Raw genomic sequence first — 14,831 nt, forward strand, 5'->3', positions numbered from 1 at the left:
AAATAATCCCCTTTTTTATTGTATAAAAAGTTACAAAAAATGGTATTTAAAATTATTTGGAATTTGTTAGATGTTTAAGAAGTCTTGGTTAAATAGACAGTGGATGGACGGTGGAATATGGAAGAGACTGTAGTCGGCCGGAAAATATCTTTATATATTTGGAATCTTCCTTAATTTACATTTTGCCTTATATACATATACACGTTATGCCGCAGTTACGTCTAATACAGTTCCCCTTTTTTTAAGTGATCTTACAAGGCTTTTTTCATATGATAAGAAGATGCATGTACATAGGTAGCCATTCAGATGCAGCTTTTTCGAAAATCTGCATTCACTATAATCCCTTAATTGCTTCTTCTTTTTTCTTCTTCCGCTACAGCTGAGATAACATTAGTCGGAATGTAACACGGAGAGTCATGTCTTACCAATAATAATAATATAGTCAATATCTTACAATTAATAATAATTAATAATAATTAATAATATTCTCGGGTCTCTCTTTCCGCTAGGAACTACCTTAACTCGTGGACATAACAAGTATATAACAGTCAGATCGGAATAATTAACTAAATAGGTTTTGTTGCGACGCATCGTTCTCGAATGTACTCCAAGCATTGTTCAGTTCCATGAAAATTAACTTTGCAATGTTCTCGTTAGCCGTTCCTGCTTGCTATAAAGAATAGTATGAAAAAGGATTAGAAACGATATCGTTGTTCATATCTATATTAACATTTTACTCGATAGTTTCAGATTTTGAATAATACCTTATCCGGATGCACAGCCAAACAAGCTTTCCTATAAGCTTTCTTTACATCCGCAGCAGAAACTAACTGATGCATCTCGCACCGTTGCCATCTGTCAGCTTCTGGCCAGAGAACCGTATGTAACGAGCAAAGAAGGGCTCTTAAATTACCCTTCTTTCCTTCTGTCCATTCGGCAATCTTCAATCTATCTGGATCCATATTCTTAGCAGCTCCTACTTTTCTCATTTGATTTATTGTCTTTGGGCTGTCTTTCTCTGCTTTCCTCGAACTGAAGAAATTGTAGCCTTGACTGCCCAATAGATCCTCGAAGGCATCTCCACTCGGTTTGCTTGTTTTATTGCCTGTTGCACCGGTATCAGCAGCAGCAGCAGCAGCGGTATTGGTCTCGTTAGTTGCGTTCCTGTGCGTATTGGGGCTAGAGTGTATCGGTGTGCTAGCTGGAGCGGGGCTAGCGGATTGTGGAGTATTAGAGTTCCTCGGCGTTCCATTCCAACTGGACGTTAATCCAGCTCCCAGGGAGCTAGCAAGACTCGCGAAGGGATCCTTGTTTTGAGCTGCAAAGTTCGGAACGCTCGAATTTCTTGGAAAGTTTTCCTCGGATAGAGGCTTCGTGTTATTTGGTTTAGAACCTTGCATACTTCCTAAAAAATTCGCAGTGTTTCCACCGAGTGGATCAAATAAATCGTTAAGGTTTTGCTTAGTAGTAGGCTGTCTATGATTGAAGAACAAATTGTTCAAATTATTATTAGCATTGTCATTCTTAGTAGTAGGCTGATCGTGTCCAAATAGTAGATCGTTTTGGACAGGATCGGTAATAGTGGGCACGGTGTTTTTCGTTTCTTGTTGAATAAAATCACCGAAGCCTCCTAAGAGATCACTTTCTTTTTGACTAGTTAAATTTGACGAGTTAGAAAAAATATCTAATCCCGGGTTCACTGTAGCCTGCGCAGTATTATTCAAGGTACTGGTGTCTGGCATTCCTAGGTTCAATAAATCTGCTTCTTGTAACTTGATTTCTTCTTTTATTTGCTCTTCTATGTCCTCTACTGGCTGTTGAGGTACTTCTTGTTGTACATTAACGTTGCTTTGTGCTTCGACTGGTTGCGGAGTCGTTACTTCTCTCTGAATCTAACATTTTTACATTAAAATATCATAAAATCTCTAAACTTTAATTATTTTTAATAGAAATATTTCTATAACTTACCTCTTCTGGTTTAGAGATTCTAAAGCTCTCTAAAGTTTCTTCCATTTCCAAAGTAGATCCGAATAATGGATCTGGTTCCAATTTCGAGGATATTTCCGCTTCCCAAGGAGCTGGAACTCTTGCCATCTTTGGATTCTCCTCAGCCATCATGATATTTAAAATAACACTGAAATTCCCGCCTATTTCAGGCGCATCATCGAGATCCTTCTTCTTGAACGTTAAAGCAGATTCACTAAGTGGTATGTAACCAGTATGAAAATGAACAGAGGCAATTTTAATTCCTATCATTCGACCCAGCTGCTGCCTGGCGTGGAATATGACTAAGGTAACATCTCCTCTAACGGTAGCATTGCCAAGTGCCAACTGAACCTTTCCCTTCATCATTCCAAACAGTTTTATGTCCTCGTATTCTGGTCGCTTAGTGGAAAATACTAAAGCTCCGTTACTATAAATATCAACATAAGGTCTACAACCATCTTTTGCCCTAGTAAATAGTGGAACAGGCTTAATTATTAAGGAACAAAGGGCTAGAGGCTTTGTATGAGGCTGTACACCGGTACTCAGCAAACTCATATAATTAATACAGCGTAATTCCGAGGGTTGCAGCTGGGGAGGCTGTCGCCTTGTTATGAACATCGCTATGGCTTCTTCAGATGTAGAGAATGCTCTAGCGTATATTAGTAAAGTACACGCGATCGTGGCGCTGGCTCTATATCCATCCTAAAAGAAGGAAGCAACATTAAAAAATATTATGGCTTCTAATTAATCTAAGAGGCTCCAAAGTATACTCACACTGCAATACAACACTACGATGTGATTAAAATCGGCATTCAGGTATCGATAAATATCCTGACATATCTGATAGAGGGCTGACAACAGCGGGGCATTAGAATCCGAGGAAGCATAGGCGAAAGAACAGTCGATATGTCTACCAGGAAGTCTAGACACGTTTGGTCGACCCCGAGATAAATTATACAATTGTATACGAGCTGGCGGAGGATGTCGAGCTTGTAAAAATGCTCTTACATCTTCCACATGGTTAGCTCTATAGGCAGACTCTATTCCATCTGCTGGATAGGGCATGATTAATATACGCGACGTTAAGTAACTGGCATCTAATTCAGTTCTGGCCATGCTCTGTTGCATAGAGTACATCACTTTGCTCGAAGTATCCTTCAAGTTTCGCAAAATGCTGCCAGCACCGCCTTTCAATGAGCTAAATAGGCCTGTCGATTGAGCTACGGGGATCTTGGCGACTGCAGTTTGAGTCGCTGGAGTAGACTTTGGAGGTAGTACGTTTACCGGAGGAGATGGTCTCGGTGGCGGAGTGGGTGTGCTAGGTGGTTGAGTAGGTCTGGGAGGCGGTGGAGTCTTCACTGAAACTTCCACTTTCGGGGGTTCTCTAGGATCAAAATTGTTTGACTCGGCTATCGCTGCTAACCGCTCCAAAATCATTGATGTAGTCAGCCTTCGTATCGGAGACACATCGAGACATCCTTTTACTATGTCGTGTAAACAGGCTAAACGAGGATTAGGCGGAAGTGAAGTGTACTTGCCATTAACTATTGCGAGCTTATTACCTGTGAATGAAACGAAATTAAATAAGAACCGACTCTACTATTAACATGATATGAATTGAATACCTTCAGGAAATGGATGCCTTAGTGTTATTAGAGAGTATATTATACATCCAAGCGCCCAACAATCAACTGGAGGACCAATAGGCTCATTGTTCCATGTATCCATCATCTCTGGAGCTCGATACATGGGTGTAGTATATTTTGCCATCTGATCCTCCAAAGTGGCGCGTTTTTGAGCATTCCAAGATGGATTTGGCAAGATTTGCTGATTGGAAGTGCTACCAAAATCGCAGAGCTTGATCAGACCATCGCTCCCGATTAGAAAATTCTCTAATTTTATGTCCCTGTGTACTAGTGGTTCAGGTTGCTGACTGTGCATATGGTGCACAGCCCTTGTAGCCTGGTAGGCTATTTTACAGATCTGAGCGAGAGTCAGAGAATTCGTCGATAAATTTCTGAGCGCATCTGCGACTGTACCTCCAGGACATAATTCCGTTACTAATAAATACTCGTATCCTTGACGATCCTCGCGTTCGAAACGCTGAGCATAGAGATACTGAATTATATTTGGGTGGCCAGATAGTTTTTGCAAAATCTCTATCTCCTGCATAATACTTCTGTTAGCATCTTCATCAACTGCTATAAGCCTCTGGAAGAATAAGTGCAGATCAGTATAACCTTCTGTAGCTACTTTAGAATAATGTAAATGGATGAGTGATTTACCTTAAGTGCATACTCTTTCCCTGTATTTATGTCTTCAACTGCAAATACCAAAGCCCAACCACCTGTTGATACAAGTATTTCAATATTGACCAGAATAAATAATTTAGAAAGAAATATAGTCTGAAGTACTAGAGAAATGTATGATAAAGTTTACACATAAAACTTTTATCTCAGTAGTGATGTTTTTTAAATATCGATATTTCTGAATGAATCAGCAATCCTTTACCATGGAAAAGCAATTGTATATAGTTCCTTGTCTCAATCTTAATTCATTTATGTTTTCATTATAACAAACTATATTAAATTTAGAGAATGAATTATATATTCAAGTAAAGTATATAGCAACACCTGCCAATAATATATAGGTATTTGAATGCATATATCTTAGTTAATCGGCTGTTTTTAAAAACATTCTAGATATAGCAAACTGGTTCACTAGCATTGCATAGCTGAATGTCAAAACACATTTGACACATGTCAAGAGGAGAATAATATACAGTGTTGGCACAGTGTCAGCTATTGTTTTATATAGTTTAAATTGCATCAAAAAACAAGTATTTTTATTCTATAATTAAAAACGGTTATAATATGGAAATGTTTTAATTAGGATGTGGAATTGTGTGACAGTGGAGTGCTAGAAGGGTTGACAGACTCACCCTCGGCGAGTAATCTGGTCACACGTAATTTCACATTGTTGATTTCCAGTATTTGTCCGACGTATTCATTGGTATTTGTGGCTCCGTTCAAGTATCCCAGAGCGGATCTTAAATAATCTGACATATTTCTTTTAAAATATCCCGTCGAACCCCCAGAAAGCGTTTCTGTACGTTACAATGCAGACAGCCGATGCTGTCCGGCCATACTGTCTTTCTGACGTCACCGACAGTGCCGTATCAGTGGTATTTTTGTATTCTAAAAATGATAACAATCTCTATTACTTTCACACAAATTAATTATTTCGTTAATTAACAAGTTAACGTAATTACTGTGCGATAATGTTAATTTAGAAAGTGAAGGGTAAATTGGAGCTATATTTATAATTAGTGATGATCCGACAGTACCGTATCAATGACATTTCTGTGTACTAGATGTATAGAGATATAAAGATAGAGTACGCGAGTCATATGTTACCGTGTAAGTGGATTCGATATGGGAGCAGAAAGAGAACGCTGCATGGAGGCGTCGCTCGTTGATTAGTGTTATACTTAATTATTTACTATATAAATGTGCGTACGTTATTAGATGAGGACACAAGAGGCCTCTGTGCAGCGTTCTCTTTTCATTCTTATATCACTTTCCTTTATCGCTAACTCACATCTTTATATCCTCATGATTAGAAAACTGATAACAATTTGTATGATAATCTATAATTAATTAACAATCTATATGTACAATTAGTAATCACAAATATGCGTGATACATACAAATAGGATATAAAATATTAAAAATTTAAAAATATTGAAATGGTCCAAGCTAATTTTTATTTTACAGTTCAATTTTTAACACTTATGGCTTTTCTGAAAATAAATAATTTCTTCTTTTACCAGTTGAATATTAGGAATTAACAAGTCATAATAAGTTATTACTATAATAATAATTATAAGAAAAAATATTATTTTGTATTACAGGTAATCTCCAGAGAGAAAGTTAAAGAAAATTTTCTACTACTTGGTTTTTGAAAAGAGTGCAATTTATTAGTTTGTACGAAACACGCGCATGCGTGTAGAAAATTCTTAAAATCGCGACCTGATGCGATGATTAATTGCTTTTCCTTCGATTCTATGAATTTTTTCGCCCTGTACTACTAGTTCAATTCATTATCGATAATAGAGTAAATAATACCGTGCGAGTTTTTGAGATAAGCAGACCCAGTGGTCGTGCTTTGGAACTTGTAATATATACTTGTGAGTCTTGTTATTGTTATCATCTTGATAACGTATTTTTATTGAATGGTTCAATCATTTTCAGAAGTTTGAGAATGGCGAAATTTGTAAAATTTACAAAATTGAGATCTTCTACAGACAGCACCTTCTGGGCAAAATTTGTGGAATTAAAGATTGACAAATTCAAACTTGATGAGAAAAGTGTCAATCTATGGGGAAATTATAATCTGCAATCGTTAAACGAAGACAACACCAATCCATTGGTGTTGGATTTCACATCGTTCAATGAGTAAGTTTATGTCTGTGACATAATTTATTATTTCGACCATTGTATTTCAAATATCTGTCAGAGTTAATTCCATATAGGTAATTTTTAGAGACTTGGAGACATTAAATAATAATTCATCGGTTCTTTGCTTTGGACATATGATTAATACAAATACTTTTGAAGCATTTCGTCAAATTAATCCTGAACAATTTATCGACTCCATGGGAAAGGATATTATAAATAATATTCAAGATGGAACAATATTGCAAAACCCATGGAAATTGTCATTGTTTTTAGTCTTGGCTTATTCAGATTTAAAAAAATATAAATTTTATTATTGGGTTGCACATCCCACTCCATTGAAATTGCCTGAAATGTATTATCAAGGATCTCCACAATCAATTAATGAAGAATTCACAGCCAAACAAGTAGAAGATTTGTCTCAACATTTCTTACAATTAGATAGCAGGACAAAAAGTTATTTTACAGTTTCAATATCAAAAGAAGGTAAACTGAGTATTATTGACTTGGCAACAGGAGTAGAAACAATTAATGCAAGGGAAAAGCAATCACAAGTATATTAAAAGATTTATTTTATATAAAAATACAATACAATTGTTTTTATATATGTATATTTACCTATTTTTCTAGGAATATAGTGAAATATATTTTGCATTTTATGACCCATGTATGACTTCCAATCCAGGTTGGCCTTTACGTAATCTTTTATGCCTTTTATGTTGGCATTGTCCTATACATTATTTTTCAAAAAACATTAAATTTATTTCCATACGAGGGAATAAAGCACAGAAAAGTATTGTTTTTAAACTTAAGACCAAAGAATATGAAAATTATAAAGACATAAGAGATGCTTTATTTATGAGTCATCTGGTGGGTTGGGAAAGCAACTCAAACGATAAATTGGGTCCCACCATAGTTAATTTATCTAATACAATGGATCCAACCAAGTAATTATTTAAAAAAAAATTAAATACTAACGATAAGCACACATATCAAATATTTCAGTGGCATTTTTATCTTCTATCAGATTGTCAGACAGAGCTATCAATCTGAACTTGAAGCTAATGAAATGGCGTCTTGCTCCTGACCTAGATTTAGAAAAGATCTGTAATCTTAAGTGTCTTTTATTAGGCGCTGGAACCTTAGGTTGTTCCGTAGCAAGAGTTCTCCTAGGTTGGGGAGTTAATAACATAACTTTCGTCGATAGCTCCAACGTATCTCATAGCAACACAGTGCGACAAAGTTTGTACAGTCACCAGGACGCTGTGAAGCATAAGTATAAAGCATATGCAGCTAAGGACGCTTTATTGAACATCCGACCGAGCATAGTGAGTACATAAAAATCTTTAATTTCATCGATGCTTTGTTAAATTAATTTTACTAATAACATAGAATGCAGAAGGTGTAGTTTTACACATTCCAATGCCCGGGCATGTTGTTGGTAAAAGTATGCTGGATTCTACGAAGCAGTCCCTGGAAAAATTGGAAGAACTTGTCGAGAAGAGCGACGTTGTCTTTCTTCTATTGGATTCTCGAGAGGCCAGGTGGCTACCTACGGTTCTCTGCGCTGCTAAGAACAAGATTGCCATCAATGCAGCCTTGGGTTTTGATTCTTATACAGTACAGAGGCACGGTACTCGAAATTTCACTAGTCCAGATTCACCAGACTTGGATGCTAGGAATCCCCGTGGTATGGACCTTGGTTGCTATTTTTGTAACGATGTAACACAGCCTGGAAATGTAAGTCTATCATAAAATTATTACGATTGTTATTCTTTTTATAAAAGTTATTTTATTCTATAGTCACAAACTGACAGAACATTGGATCAGCAATGCACAGTTAGCAGGCCGGGTTTATCACAGATTGCTGCAGGATTAGCAGTCGAGTTATTGGTAGCTTTGTTGCAGCACTCTCAAGGGTAAAAAAAAAAAATAATACAAACTTTAATACAAATAAAAGTTAAATATATTTCAATTGCCTATAATTAATAGTTTATTGTTTTGTATGTAACAGAATCGAGGCTGCAGCGTTGGTGGGTAACAGCAGAGATATTAGCCCAAGCGATACAGAATTTGTAGGCTTGTTGGGATGTATACCGCATACGATACGAGGTTCCCTGTGGAATTACGATACTCACTTAACGATTACTCATAGATTTACATCCTGCACAGCTTGCTCCGTGCCCATTATCGCGGAATATAAAAATCGGGGTTTATCTTTTGTTTTGGACGCGTGTAATATACCGAATTATTTAGAAAAATTATCAGGACTGGAGCAAATACTTAAGAGGCCCGATTTAGACGAGGTACATATATCCCAAAAATTTTATGTTGAATCGTTCAATTTTGTCAATTTTTTATTAAATTTTTAATTACAGCTTTGTTACGCGTTGGATAGCATAAGCGATGACGATGAGGATGATGGAAATGATGTGATACCTTAAATATGCGAATTTTTCTCTTTAACAAAATTCTAGTTCTTGTAATACAATATTTAAAGAATTCAATTTTACCACATAAAAAGCATTGGAAGAATTTATAATCTAATATCCATATTCGTTAATTGCAATCGCTTTATTTTAATTTTTTTATCATTGTGTTGACATTTGACATTAATGTATGTCAAAATCTCATTGCAAGATATGTCTTATTACGCTCATGACTTGTGTATACAGATTTTATGCAAATATTAGAAAAGTATACAAGAGGTTACGCCTCTGAATTTGTTTTTAATGCTAAATATGTTGAATAAAACATTTGAATTGCCTGAAAACTGAAAGAAAGACAGGTATTCTATTCTACATCCCCTATATATATTTAGAAAAATCATCTATAGTACTGTTGTTCCTTAATAATCCTTGGTTTACAGACTAATTGAGACTTAAGCTCAACTCAAGCTTAAAAGAAATCTAAGAAGAATTAGCCCTTCAAAAATTTTGTTTGCTAAGAAAGAATTATATGAAATTGTAGGCATAATTGATGGAGGGAAAAGAGGGAGTTTGAACTGTATTTATACGGTCGGCGTGGCGCGCGTTTGTGCCTCTGGCAATCTTCCCGCTAGAGAGCGCCTCGACGGACGAATACCAGACATTCCAGCGTAATGTTTAAGTAGTGGGGAATCGAGGCTGGCTCTCGTGTGTCAAAGAGCCTGTGTTCCTTGTGTGTTCGACCGCATACCATTAGATTTTCCATCGTTTTCAATGAAAATACGTACTGTGCGTTGGCTCGACGTGCCAGCGGACGTCGTGCCGGATGTTTGATCCTCTGTTCGTCAGCCTGTCAATGCAGAAACATCGGTGAGTGAATCATGGAAATGGGGGGAAGAACCACCTTAAGTTCGATTTACCTTGAGGAATGCGTGGCTCGTTCCTTTTTTTTTCTTCACGCTACGTCGCATTCCTCTATCGATTCTTGCCTCAAGACGGGCGGAGTGACGAGGGGTACGTTTCATTATGCTCAGTCGGTAAAAAAATTATAAAAATCGTTACCGATTTACCGTCTACTTTCTATTAATCCTGCTTTTTGTTCTTCTAGTCCAATTTTCGGCACAATTACGATTTTTTCTAACTTCTCAAGTTTGAAGAAACATACAGAAGTATTATTGCGGCACTGATATGCATGCTTTCTCATTTTTATTTTACATTAAAGATTTTCTTAGAATGTATAAAGTTGGTAAGAAAATTACTAAAATCATCACCGGTCGTCTACTTTCTATTAACTTTGGTCTTTGTCCTTTTTGGCCCAATTTCTTTCTTTTTTTAATTTCTCATGCTTGCAGAGGATACAGAGGTATATTATTGTTGTATTGATATGCATAGCCTTTTGTTTGAATCCTGTGCAACAACTTTTCTTAGAATATTAAGTCTTGTTAAAACAAGAATGAGATTGAGACATAAAAATTCATGAACTGCAGCAATGATGCAGAGTGATTTTCAGAAATTATTCTTTTATCAGGCTTTCTACGAAAAATGTTTGTTACAGATTTGAACTTTTTTAATTATGCCCGCGCGTTTGCGTGTATGTTGTTACATGAGACTGGAATTCGCGTGCCCGGCGTTTCGTTGATTCATCGCTTTCGATGAATTTCATTTAGCGAGGCACGATTATTTACTTCTCTGACTTGTAATCTTCGATTGAATGTTTATCAGCTTTTCAATTTATCAGTAACTCTACATTCCAACGAGAGATTAGTATTTAAAAAAAGATATTGTTGACAAGATACGTTTCAGGAAGAATCTAGAAAAAGCTTGCAAGAATATCGGAGTGGGAGTAAAAGTATTTGATCCAAGTTACCAGATTATTGGCTTCCTTTTACCCCAATTGGACTTTAATACTCGTCCTTCTAAGTATACTTATTACACTAGAAAAACAAAATTTCACTTTTGTTATTACTATCGAGTACGAAAAGTATGCATTCACCTTAGATAATTCTTATTTTTGCCACGGAAACAGAAAGGAGTCGATGAGAGACACAATAATAGGTTGAAAGTACTATTTAAGAGGCATTGTTTATGTTGTTAGAAATGAAATTGCGACGCCGGTTGCATGGAAGTTTGGAAAGAGAGCAGGAGGCGCGATACGAGAGTAAGAAGAGGAACGCTGTTACTAGTAATAGCTTTGAGCATGCCTACATAATTCGGAGTTATCACTGTACAAATATACACACAAGTATCACCGATCAAGTAACCCTTAATATCCTCTTAGCGTTTATTTCCTTAAATAAAGCTTTGTATGTAAAAAATACAAGATCCTACAGGATTTTCTTTCTTTCAGCGGTGATATAATTTTCGATGTCACGACATGTCACACATGGTATATATACTACCTTGCATAAGTATTTGGACACTTGTTGCAATTCAATCAAAACATTGGTATCTTTATTATATTTTCAACATTATAACAGGAGAATGTCTCTCTATTATTAATTCTTTACTTCTTGCCTTAATTGCGACCAAATGTTCTGCTAAATTGAAACTGAAACAAGTAATATACCGAGCATTGATCAACTTCTATATTTATCTCTAATAAATAGCTTATACCTCATAAAGTCCATGGAAACTTTTAGAATATGGTTGGAAACATATATTCCGATCATTCTAAGATGTCAATATTGAACAGATATATTTCATCAAGCTTCGATCATTGCTTTTTTATTTACACTACGTAGTACCAACTATTAATGTTACCAATGTCTACTAATTGTATGTAGTTCCCTGAGATAAAAGATCAGAAAATTAGAACGAAGAGCTTTATTTGAACTATTTTATATACTTGCAATAATCTGCAAGTCTCTAAATACTTATCCACTATAATATACGTTATTGAATACATCTCAAATCAAATATATATATAAGTCTATATATGTATATAAAAGTGGTAAGAACTTTTGTTCTAATCTAATAATTGGAGAGTAATTCGAAGCCATTACTAGTCGGTATGTTAACGGTGGGTGGAGTGGGATCTGGGATCGAGTGGATACGCGTGGGGACTCGCGAAGCGGCGTCGGGTGGGCTGCACGCGAAGAGGCGGAGGACGCGGGCGGTAGACCTCTGGTGAGGGGTCCGCATTCCACAGACAATGTCACGTTTTTTAATCCCCGTTTTACTTTATTTGTACTGGCTTCGGCCGCGAGGAAGGCCCCCAAACAGTTAACTTCGACTTCTGTCCCCAGAGAGCAGAGATCCTCGTGACGGTGCCGTGGTCGTCAGCGTTCTATCGCGGGAATTTCAACCCGTGTGTCGAACACCTGCTGCATCTCTACCTCGAGAAACACTTCCTATCTGAAGTTCAATCCCGCGGACAAGTGAAGTTCTTTTAGAAATAAAAACTAAAAAGGGTGAAATTGGTGGATCAAGGATACCTTTGTTCAAGTTCTCGAAGAAGAAGTACGAGAGAAGAGATGTCCGCCGTCGAGAGCGCCTTGGACGTCCTCTCCAGGGCGGCTACCATGGTGCAAGGTCAGTTTGCCTCGTGACTTAAGCTTTCAATGGATTGCTGGTGATTGTTCGTGATTGTTGATTGATCAAGCTTATAGTGGATCGGAAACTGAACTGGGTATTCCATAGCAGATTGTTATTTAGCTCGATATAGATCACTGGTACAACAATCAGTTGTCACCGTCACCAGTTGTTATTTCAAAGTATGATCGCATTATGATAGAGGGCTAAGGCTATTCTAATTGTACTGTTTCAAGGTACAGGACATTACAGGATAAAATACAATGTTTTAACGAGTGTCAAATTGTCTTGGTAATAAAGCGTAGACTTACGTTACGTTACAAAATGAAAACTGGAAGTAAAACTAAAATTATGGGCAATGGAATGTGTTGGCTACGACCGTGGAATTTAGATTACGTGATGTTGTTGATTATGCTTTCTGCGGTACTCTGTATACGTAAAATTCGCGTTAATTTTACATACTAGTAGGTACAAAAAGTTTTCAACTTTTGCGCATTATAATCTTACGGTAATAGAAGAAAGTGAAGAAAACGTAATTAACCCGTCAACCCAATTTCCATGAAACCTAAAACCAGATCATTTTCAGATATCCAGTTTACCATGTTATGCTCCAAAGTTTTTACCCAGAAGCATTCACACTTCCTGCAGGAAATTTCCCAGTCCACGAAGGCGATTAAAAGGTCTCGTTTCCATGACTAACCGCGGCGAGATAAATCACGGCCCGTCGAACGAATCGATGGAATTTGTTCGGTAGGGTTGTTGAGGATCTATGTAAGAAGAGAGGAGGCCAGTACGAGCCCGCATTCCTGCGAAATGCCAATTTCGCGTCGAATTAGATAACATTGTGCGGCGTTTATTTTAGATTCGTCGCGTTCGCGACTCCTCCGACGGACTCCTTGGCAAGAGCCTCGAACGAGTCTCCTGTGACGTTTCATTTCAAACAGTTAAACAAACGAAACACAAACATTAACAAACATTAAACAAACATCAAAACAATTTCATTCTACTCTCGGAGCACGTTTCGATTAATCCTCTTGTCGAAAGGAGTCAGTCTGATTATTCTGTATTCTTAAAGCCGCTTCTCACAGTATCACGAAACGTTTGCTAGCTAAAGTGTGTCATTTTCGCAATAGTCTAGTGTGTAATCGACCGTAAACAATAGTCTTCTCGCGTTGGAATAGTTGAATCATTCTATTATGTTACGAGCTTCATTCTGGTATTTTAATGAACGAAGGCACGACGGATTTTATTATATCACTTTTGAATCATGTTGAGATTTTAGTTGTTTCGAGTCCCGAAGCTATGGAGGGAACATAGGAGTGGAACTAGGTTTCTTATCGAAAACTGATTCATTGGTATTTGATAAAACATAAATCATCGTGCGTCCTCCTCGTTTCTCTTCCATTTAAGAAACCCGGTAATATTTTCTTCAAAATGCAAGAGGAATTTTGAAGAGAAAATAATATCTAGTTTCTTAGTTGTAAATCTAGAAATTGATTTCTTGCTTTTACAATATTAAAAAGAATTGTTCGTATCAAATTTTATAAGGTCCACAAATTCTTATTATTTAGGAATATCTAGCTTCCATGGCTTCTTTTTAAATTGAGGGTGTAAATCAAGGAGAATTGATTTAAATGACACGGTGAAGAATGTGTATGGTCAGAAAAAGGTGTAGCTGCAAAGTGTGACGCATTAGAGAAAAGGTTCCACTTTCGAGGGCAATCGGGAGCATGACGACGCGTTCGCGGCGATGATTTTCATAAATCATCGAGTTGCTCCTCTCGTCTCTCTCTCTCTCCTCTCTCTCTTTCTCTCTCTCTCTCTATCGAAACGGACAGCGAAGCATAACGAGCCCCGGTTCTCGAGAGTGTGACTGGTTCCTCCTGTGTGTGGTTTGTTGTGATGGAATGCCGTGCCTCGAACCTGTTCCGAATACCAGACGTAGTTGCATCTGCCTGCGGATGATGGCGCATTCTGTGACTTTCTCGATGACCAAAAATACGTTTGCCCGGTCGGTTCTGCTACTTATCGGCGTGGTCAATGATTTCAATATGATATCAGAGGGTAAATTCGAGCAACTTGATTTCTCGGTGATCTTACCTTTGTAGATTTTGATAGATTCACTATCGTACTTGTCAATTTTTAAATGAACCGTGGATCCGAATCTTTTTATTTTGAATACAAAGAAGCTCAAGCAATGTACCAATGTAGAGAATAGAGATACCGATATTTTTTCGGTTTTTGGGAATTCTACAAAGAGAGATGATTTTTTTTTTAAATAAGTATTATTTCAATTTTATTTGTTACTAGAAAATAGAGAGCACCGTTTCGATCGATATTTAGATATTAATTTTCACTACGTGTAGTTAGCAGGTTTCTTTTTAATTCAGCACATTCCATAAAATGTGAATTATGCTCGTCTAGCAAGAAT

General features: G+C 37.0%; 2 protein-coding genes and 1 long non-coding RNA gene across 6 annotated transcripts; 1 reads left to right on the forward strand and 2 right to left on the reverse strand.

Moving 5' to 3' along the window:
* Positions 1 to 133: 133 nt before the first annotated feature.
* aux (cyclin-G-associated kinase) lies at positions 134 to 5,153 on the reverse strand. 2 transcript variants are annotated; one of them, XR_013060300.1, is made up of 8 exons: positions 4,928 to 5,153; positions 4,272 to 4,333; positions 3,612 to 4,197; positions 2,761 to 3,548; positions 1,969 to 2,688; positions 765 to 1,892; positions 455 to 670; positions 134 to 379 (listed from the first exon to the last, which is right to left on the reverse strand). XR_013060300.1 is itself a non-coding variant. In XM_033329796.2 (7 exons), the coding sequence occupies exons 1-7, from the start codon at positions 5,049 to 5,051 to the stop codon at positions 563 to 565; spliced, it is 3,516 nt and encodes a 1,171-aa protein (XP_033185687.2). In that variant the 5' UTR covers positions 5,052 to 5,153; the 3' UTR covers positions 134 to 562. The 2 variants fall into 2 exon arrangements, 1 of the variants encoding a protein (XP_033185687.2); XM_033329796.2 differs by having other exon boundaries at positions 134 to 670.
* Positions 5,154 to 6,016: 863 nt separating this feature from the next.
* Positions 6,017 to 12,400, forward strand: Atg7 (Autophagy-related 7). 3 transcript variants are annotated; one of them, XM_076625323.1, is made up of 11 exons: positions 6,017 to 6,175; positions 6,240 to 6,443; positions 6,532 to 6,997; positions 7,074 to 7,390; positions 7,471 to 7,771; positions 7,836 to 8,183; positions 8,247 to 8,362; positions 8,458 to 8,749; positions 8,822 to 9,231; positions 9,313 to 9,739; positions 12,115 to 12,400. In XM_076625323.1, the coding sequence occupies exons 2-9, from the start codon at positions 6,250 to 6,252 to the stop codon at positions 8,885 to 8,887; spliced, it is 2,100 nt and encodes a 699-aa protein (XP_076481438.1). In that variant the 5' UTR covers positions 6,017 to 6,175; positions 6,240 to 6,249; the 3' UTR covers positions 8,888 to 9,231; positions 9,313 to 9,739; positions 12,115 to 12,400. The 3 variants fall into 3 exon arrangements, with proteins under 3 accessions (XP_076481438.1, XP_076481439.1, XP_076481440.1); XM_076625324.1 differs by having other exon boundaries at positions 6,022 to 6,175; positions 6,243 to 6,443; XM_076625325.1 differs by lacking the exon at positions 6,017 to 6,175 and having other exon boundaries at positions 6,307 to 6,443; positions 6,521 to 6,997.
* Positions 8,387 to 12,115, reverse strand: LOC143303720 (uncharacterized). Its single transcript, XR_013060304.1, has 2 exons — positions 9,790 to 12,115; positions 8,387 to 9,719 (listed from the first exon to the last, which is right to left on the reverse strand). It is a non-coding gene; the product is annotated as an uncharacterized LOC143303720 (long non-coding RNA).
* Positions 12,401 to 14,831: the final 2,431 nt, after the last annotated feature.

Source organism: Bombus vancouverensis, chromosome 16, assembly GCF_051014615.1.
Source record: "Bombus vancouverensis nearcticus chromosome 16, iyBomVanc1_principal, whole genome shotgun sequence".
NCBI lineage: Eukaryota > Metazoa > Arthropoda > Insecta > Hymenoptera > Apidae > Bombus > Bombus vancouverensis.

Excerpts from the sequence above, each read along its gene's own strand:
- Atg7 (XM_076625323.1), top strand. The coding sequence starts at position 6,250 with ATGGCGAAATTTGTAAAATTTACAAAATTGAGATCTTCTACAGACAGC. Across the intron at positions 7,391-7,470 it reads AATACAATGGATCCAACCAA|ATTGTCAGACAGAGCTATCA; the intron begins GTAATTATTTAA and ends ATCTTCTATCAG. Across the intron at positions 8,184-8,246 it reads ATGTAACACAGCCTGGAAAT|TCACAAACTGACAGAACATT; the intron begins GTAAGTCTATCA and ends TTTATTCTATAG.
- aux (XM_033329796.2), bottom strand. The coding sequence starts at position 5,051 with ATGTCAGATTATTTAAGATCCGCTCTGGGATACTTGAACGGAGCCACA. Across the intron at positions 3,549-3,611 it reads AAGGCATCCATTTCCTGAAG|GTAATAAGCTCGCAATAGTT; the intron begins GTATTCAATTCA and ends TTTCATTCACAG. Across the intron at positions 2,689-2,760 it reads TCGTAGTGTTGTATTGCAGT|GATGGATATAGAGCCAGCGC; the intron begins GTGAGTATACTT and ends TCCTTCTTTTAG.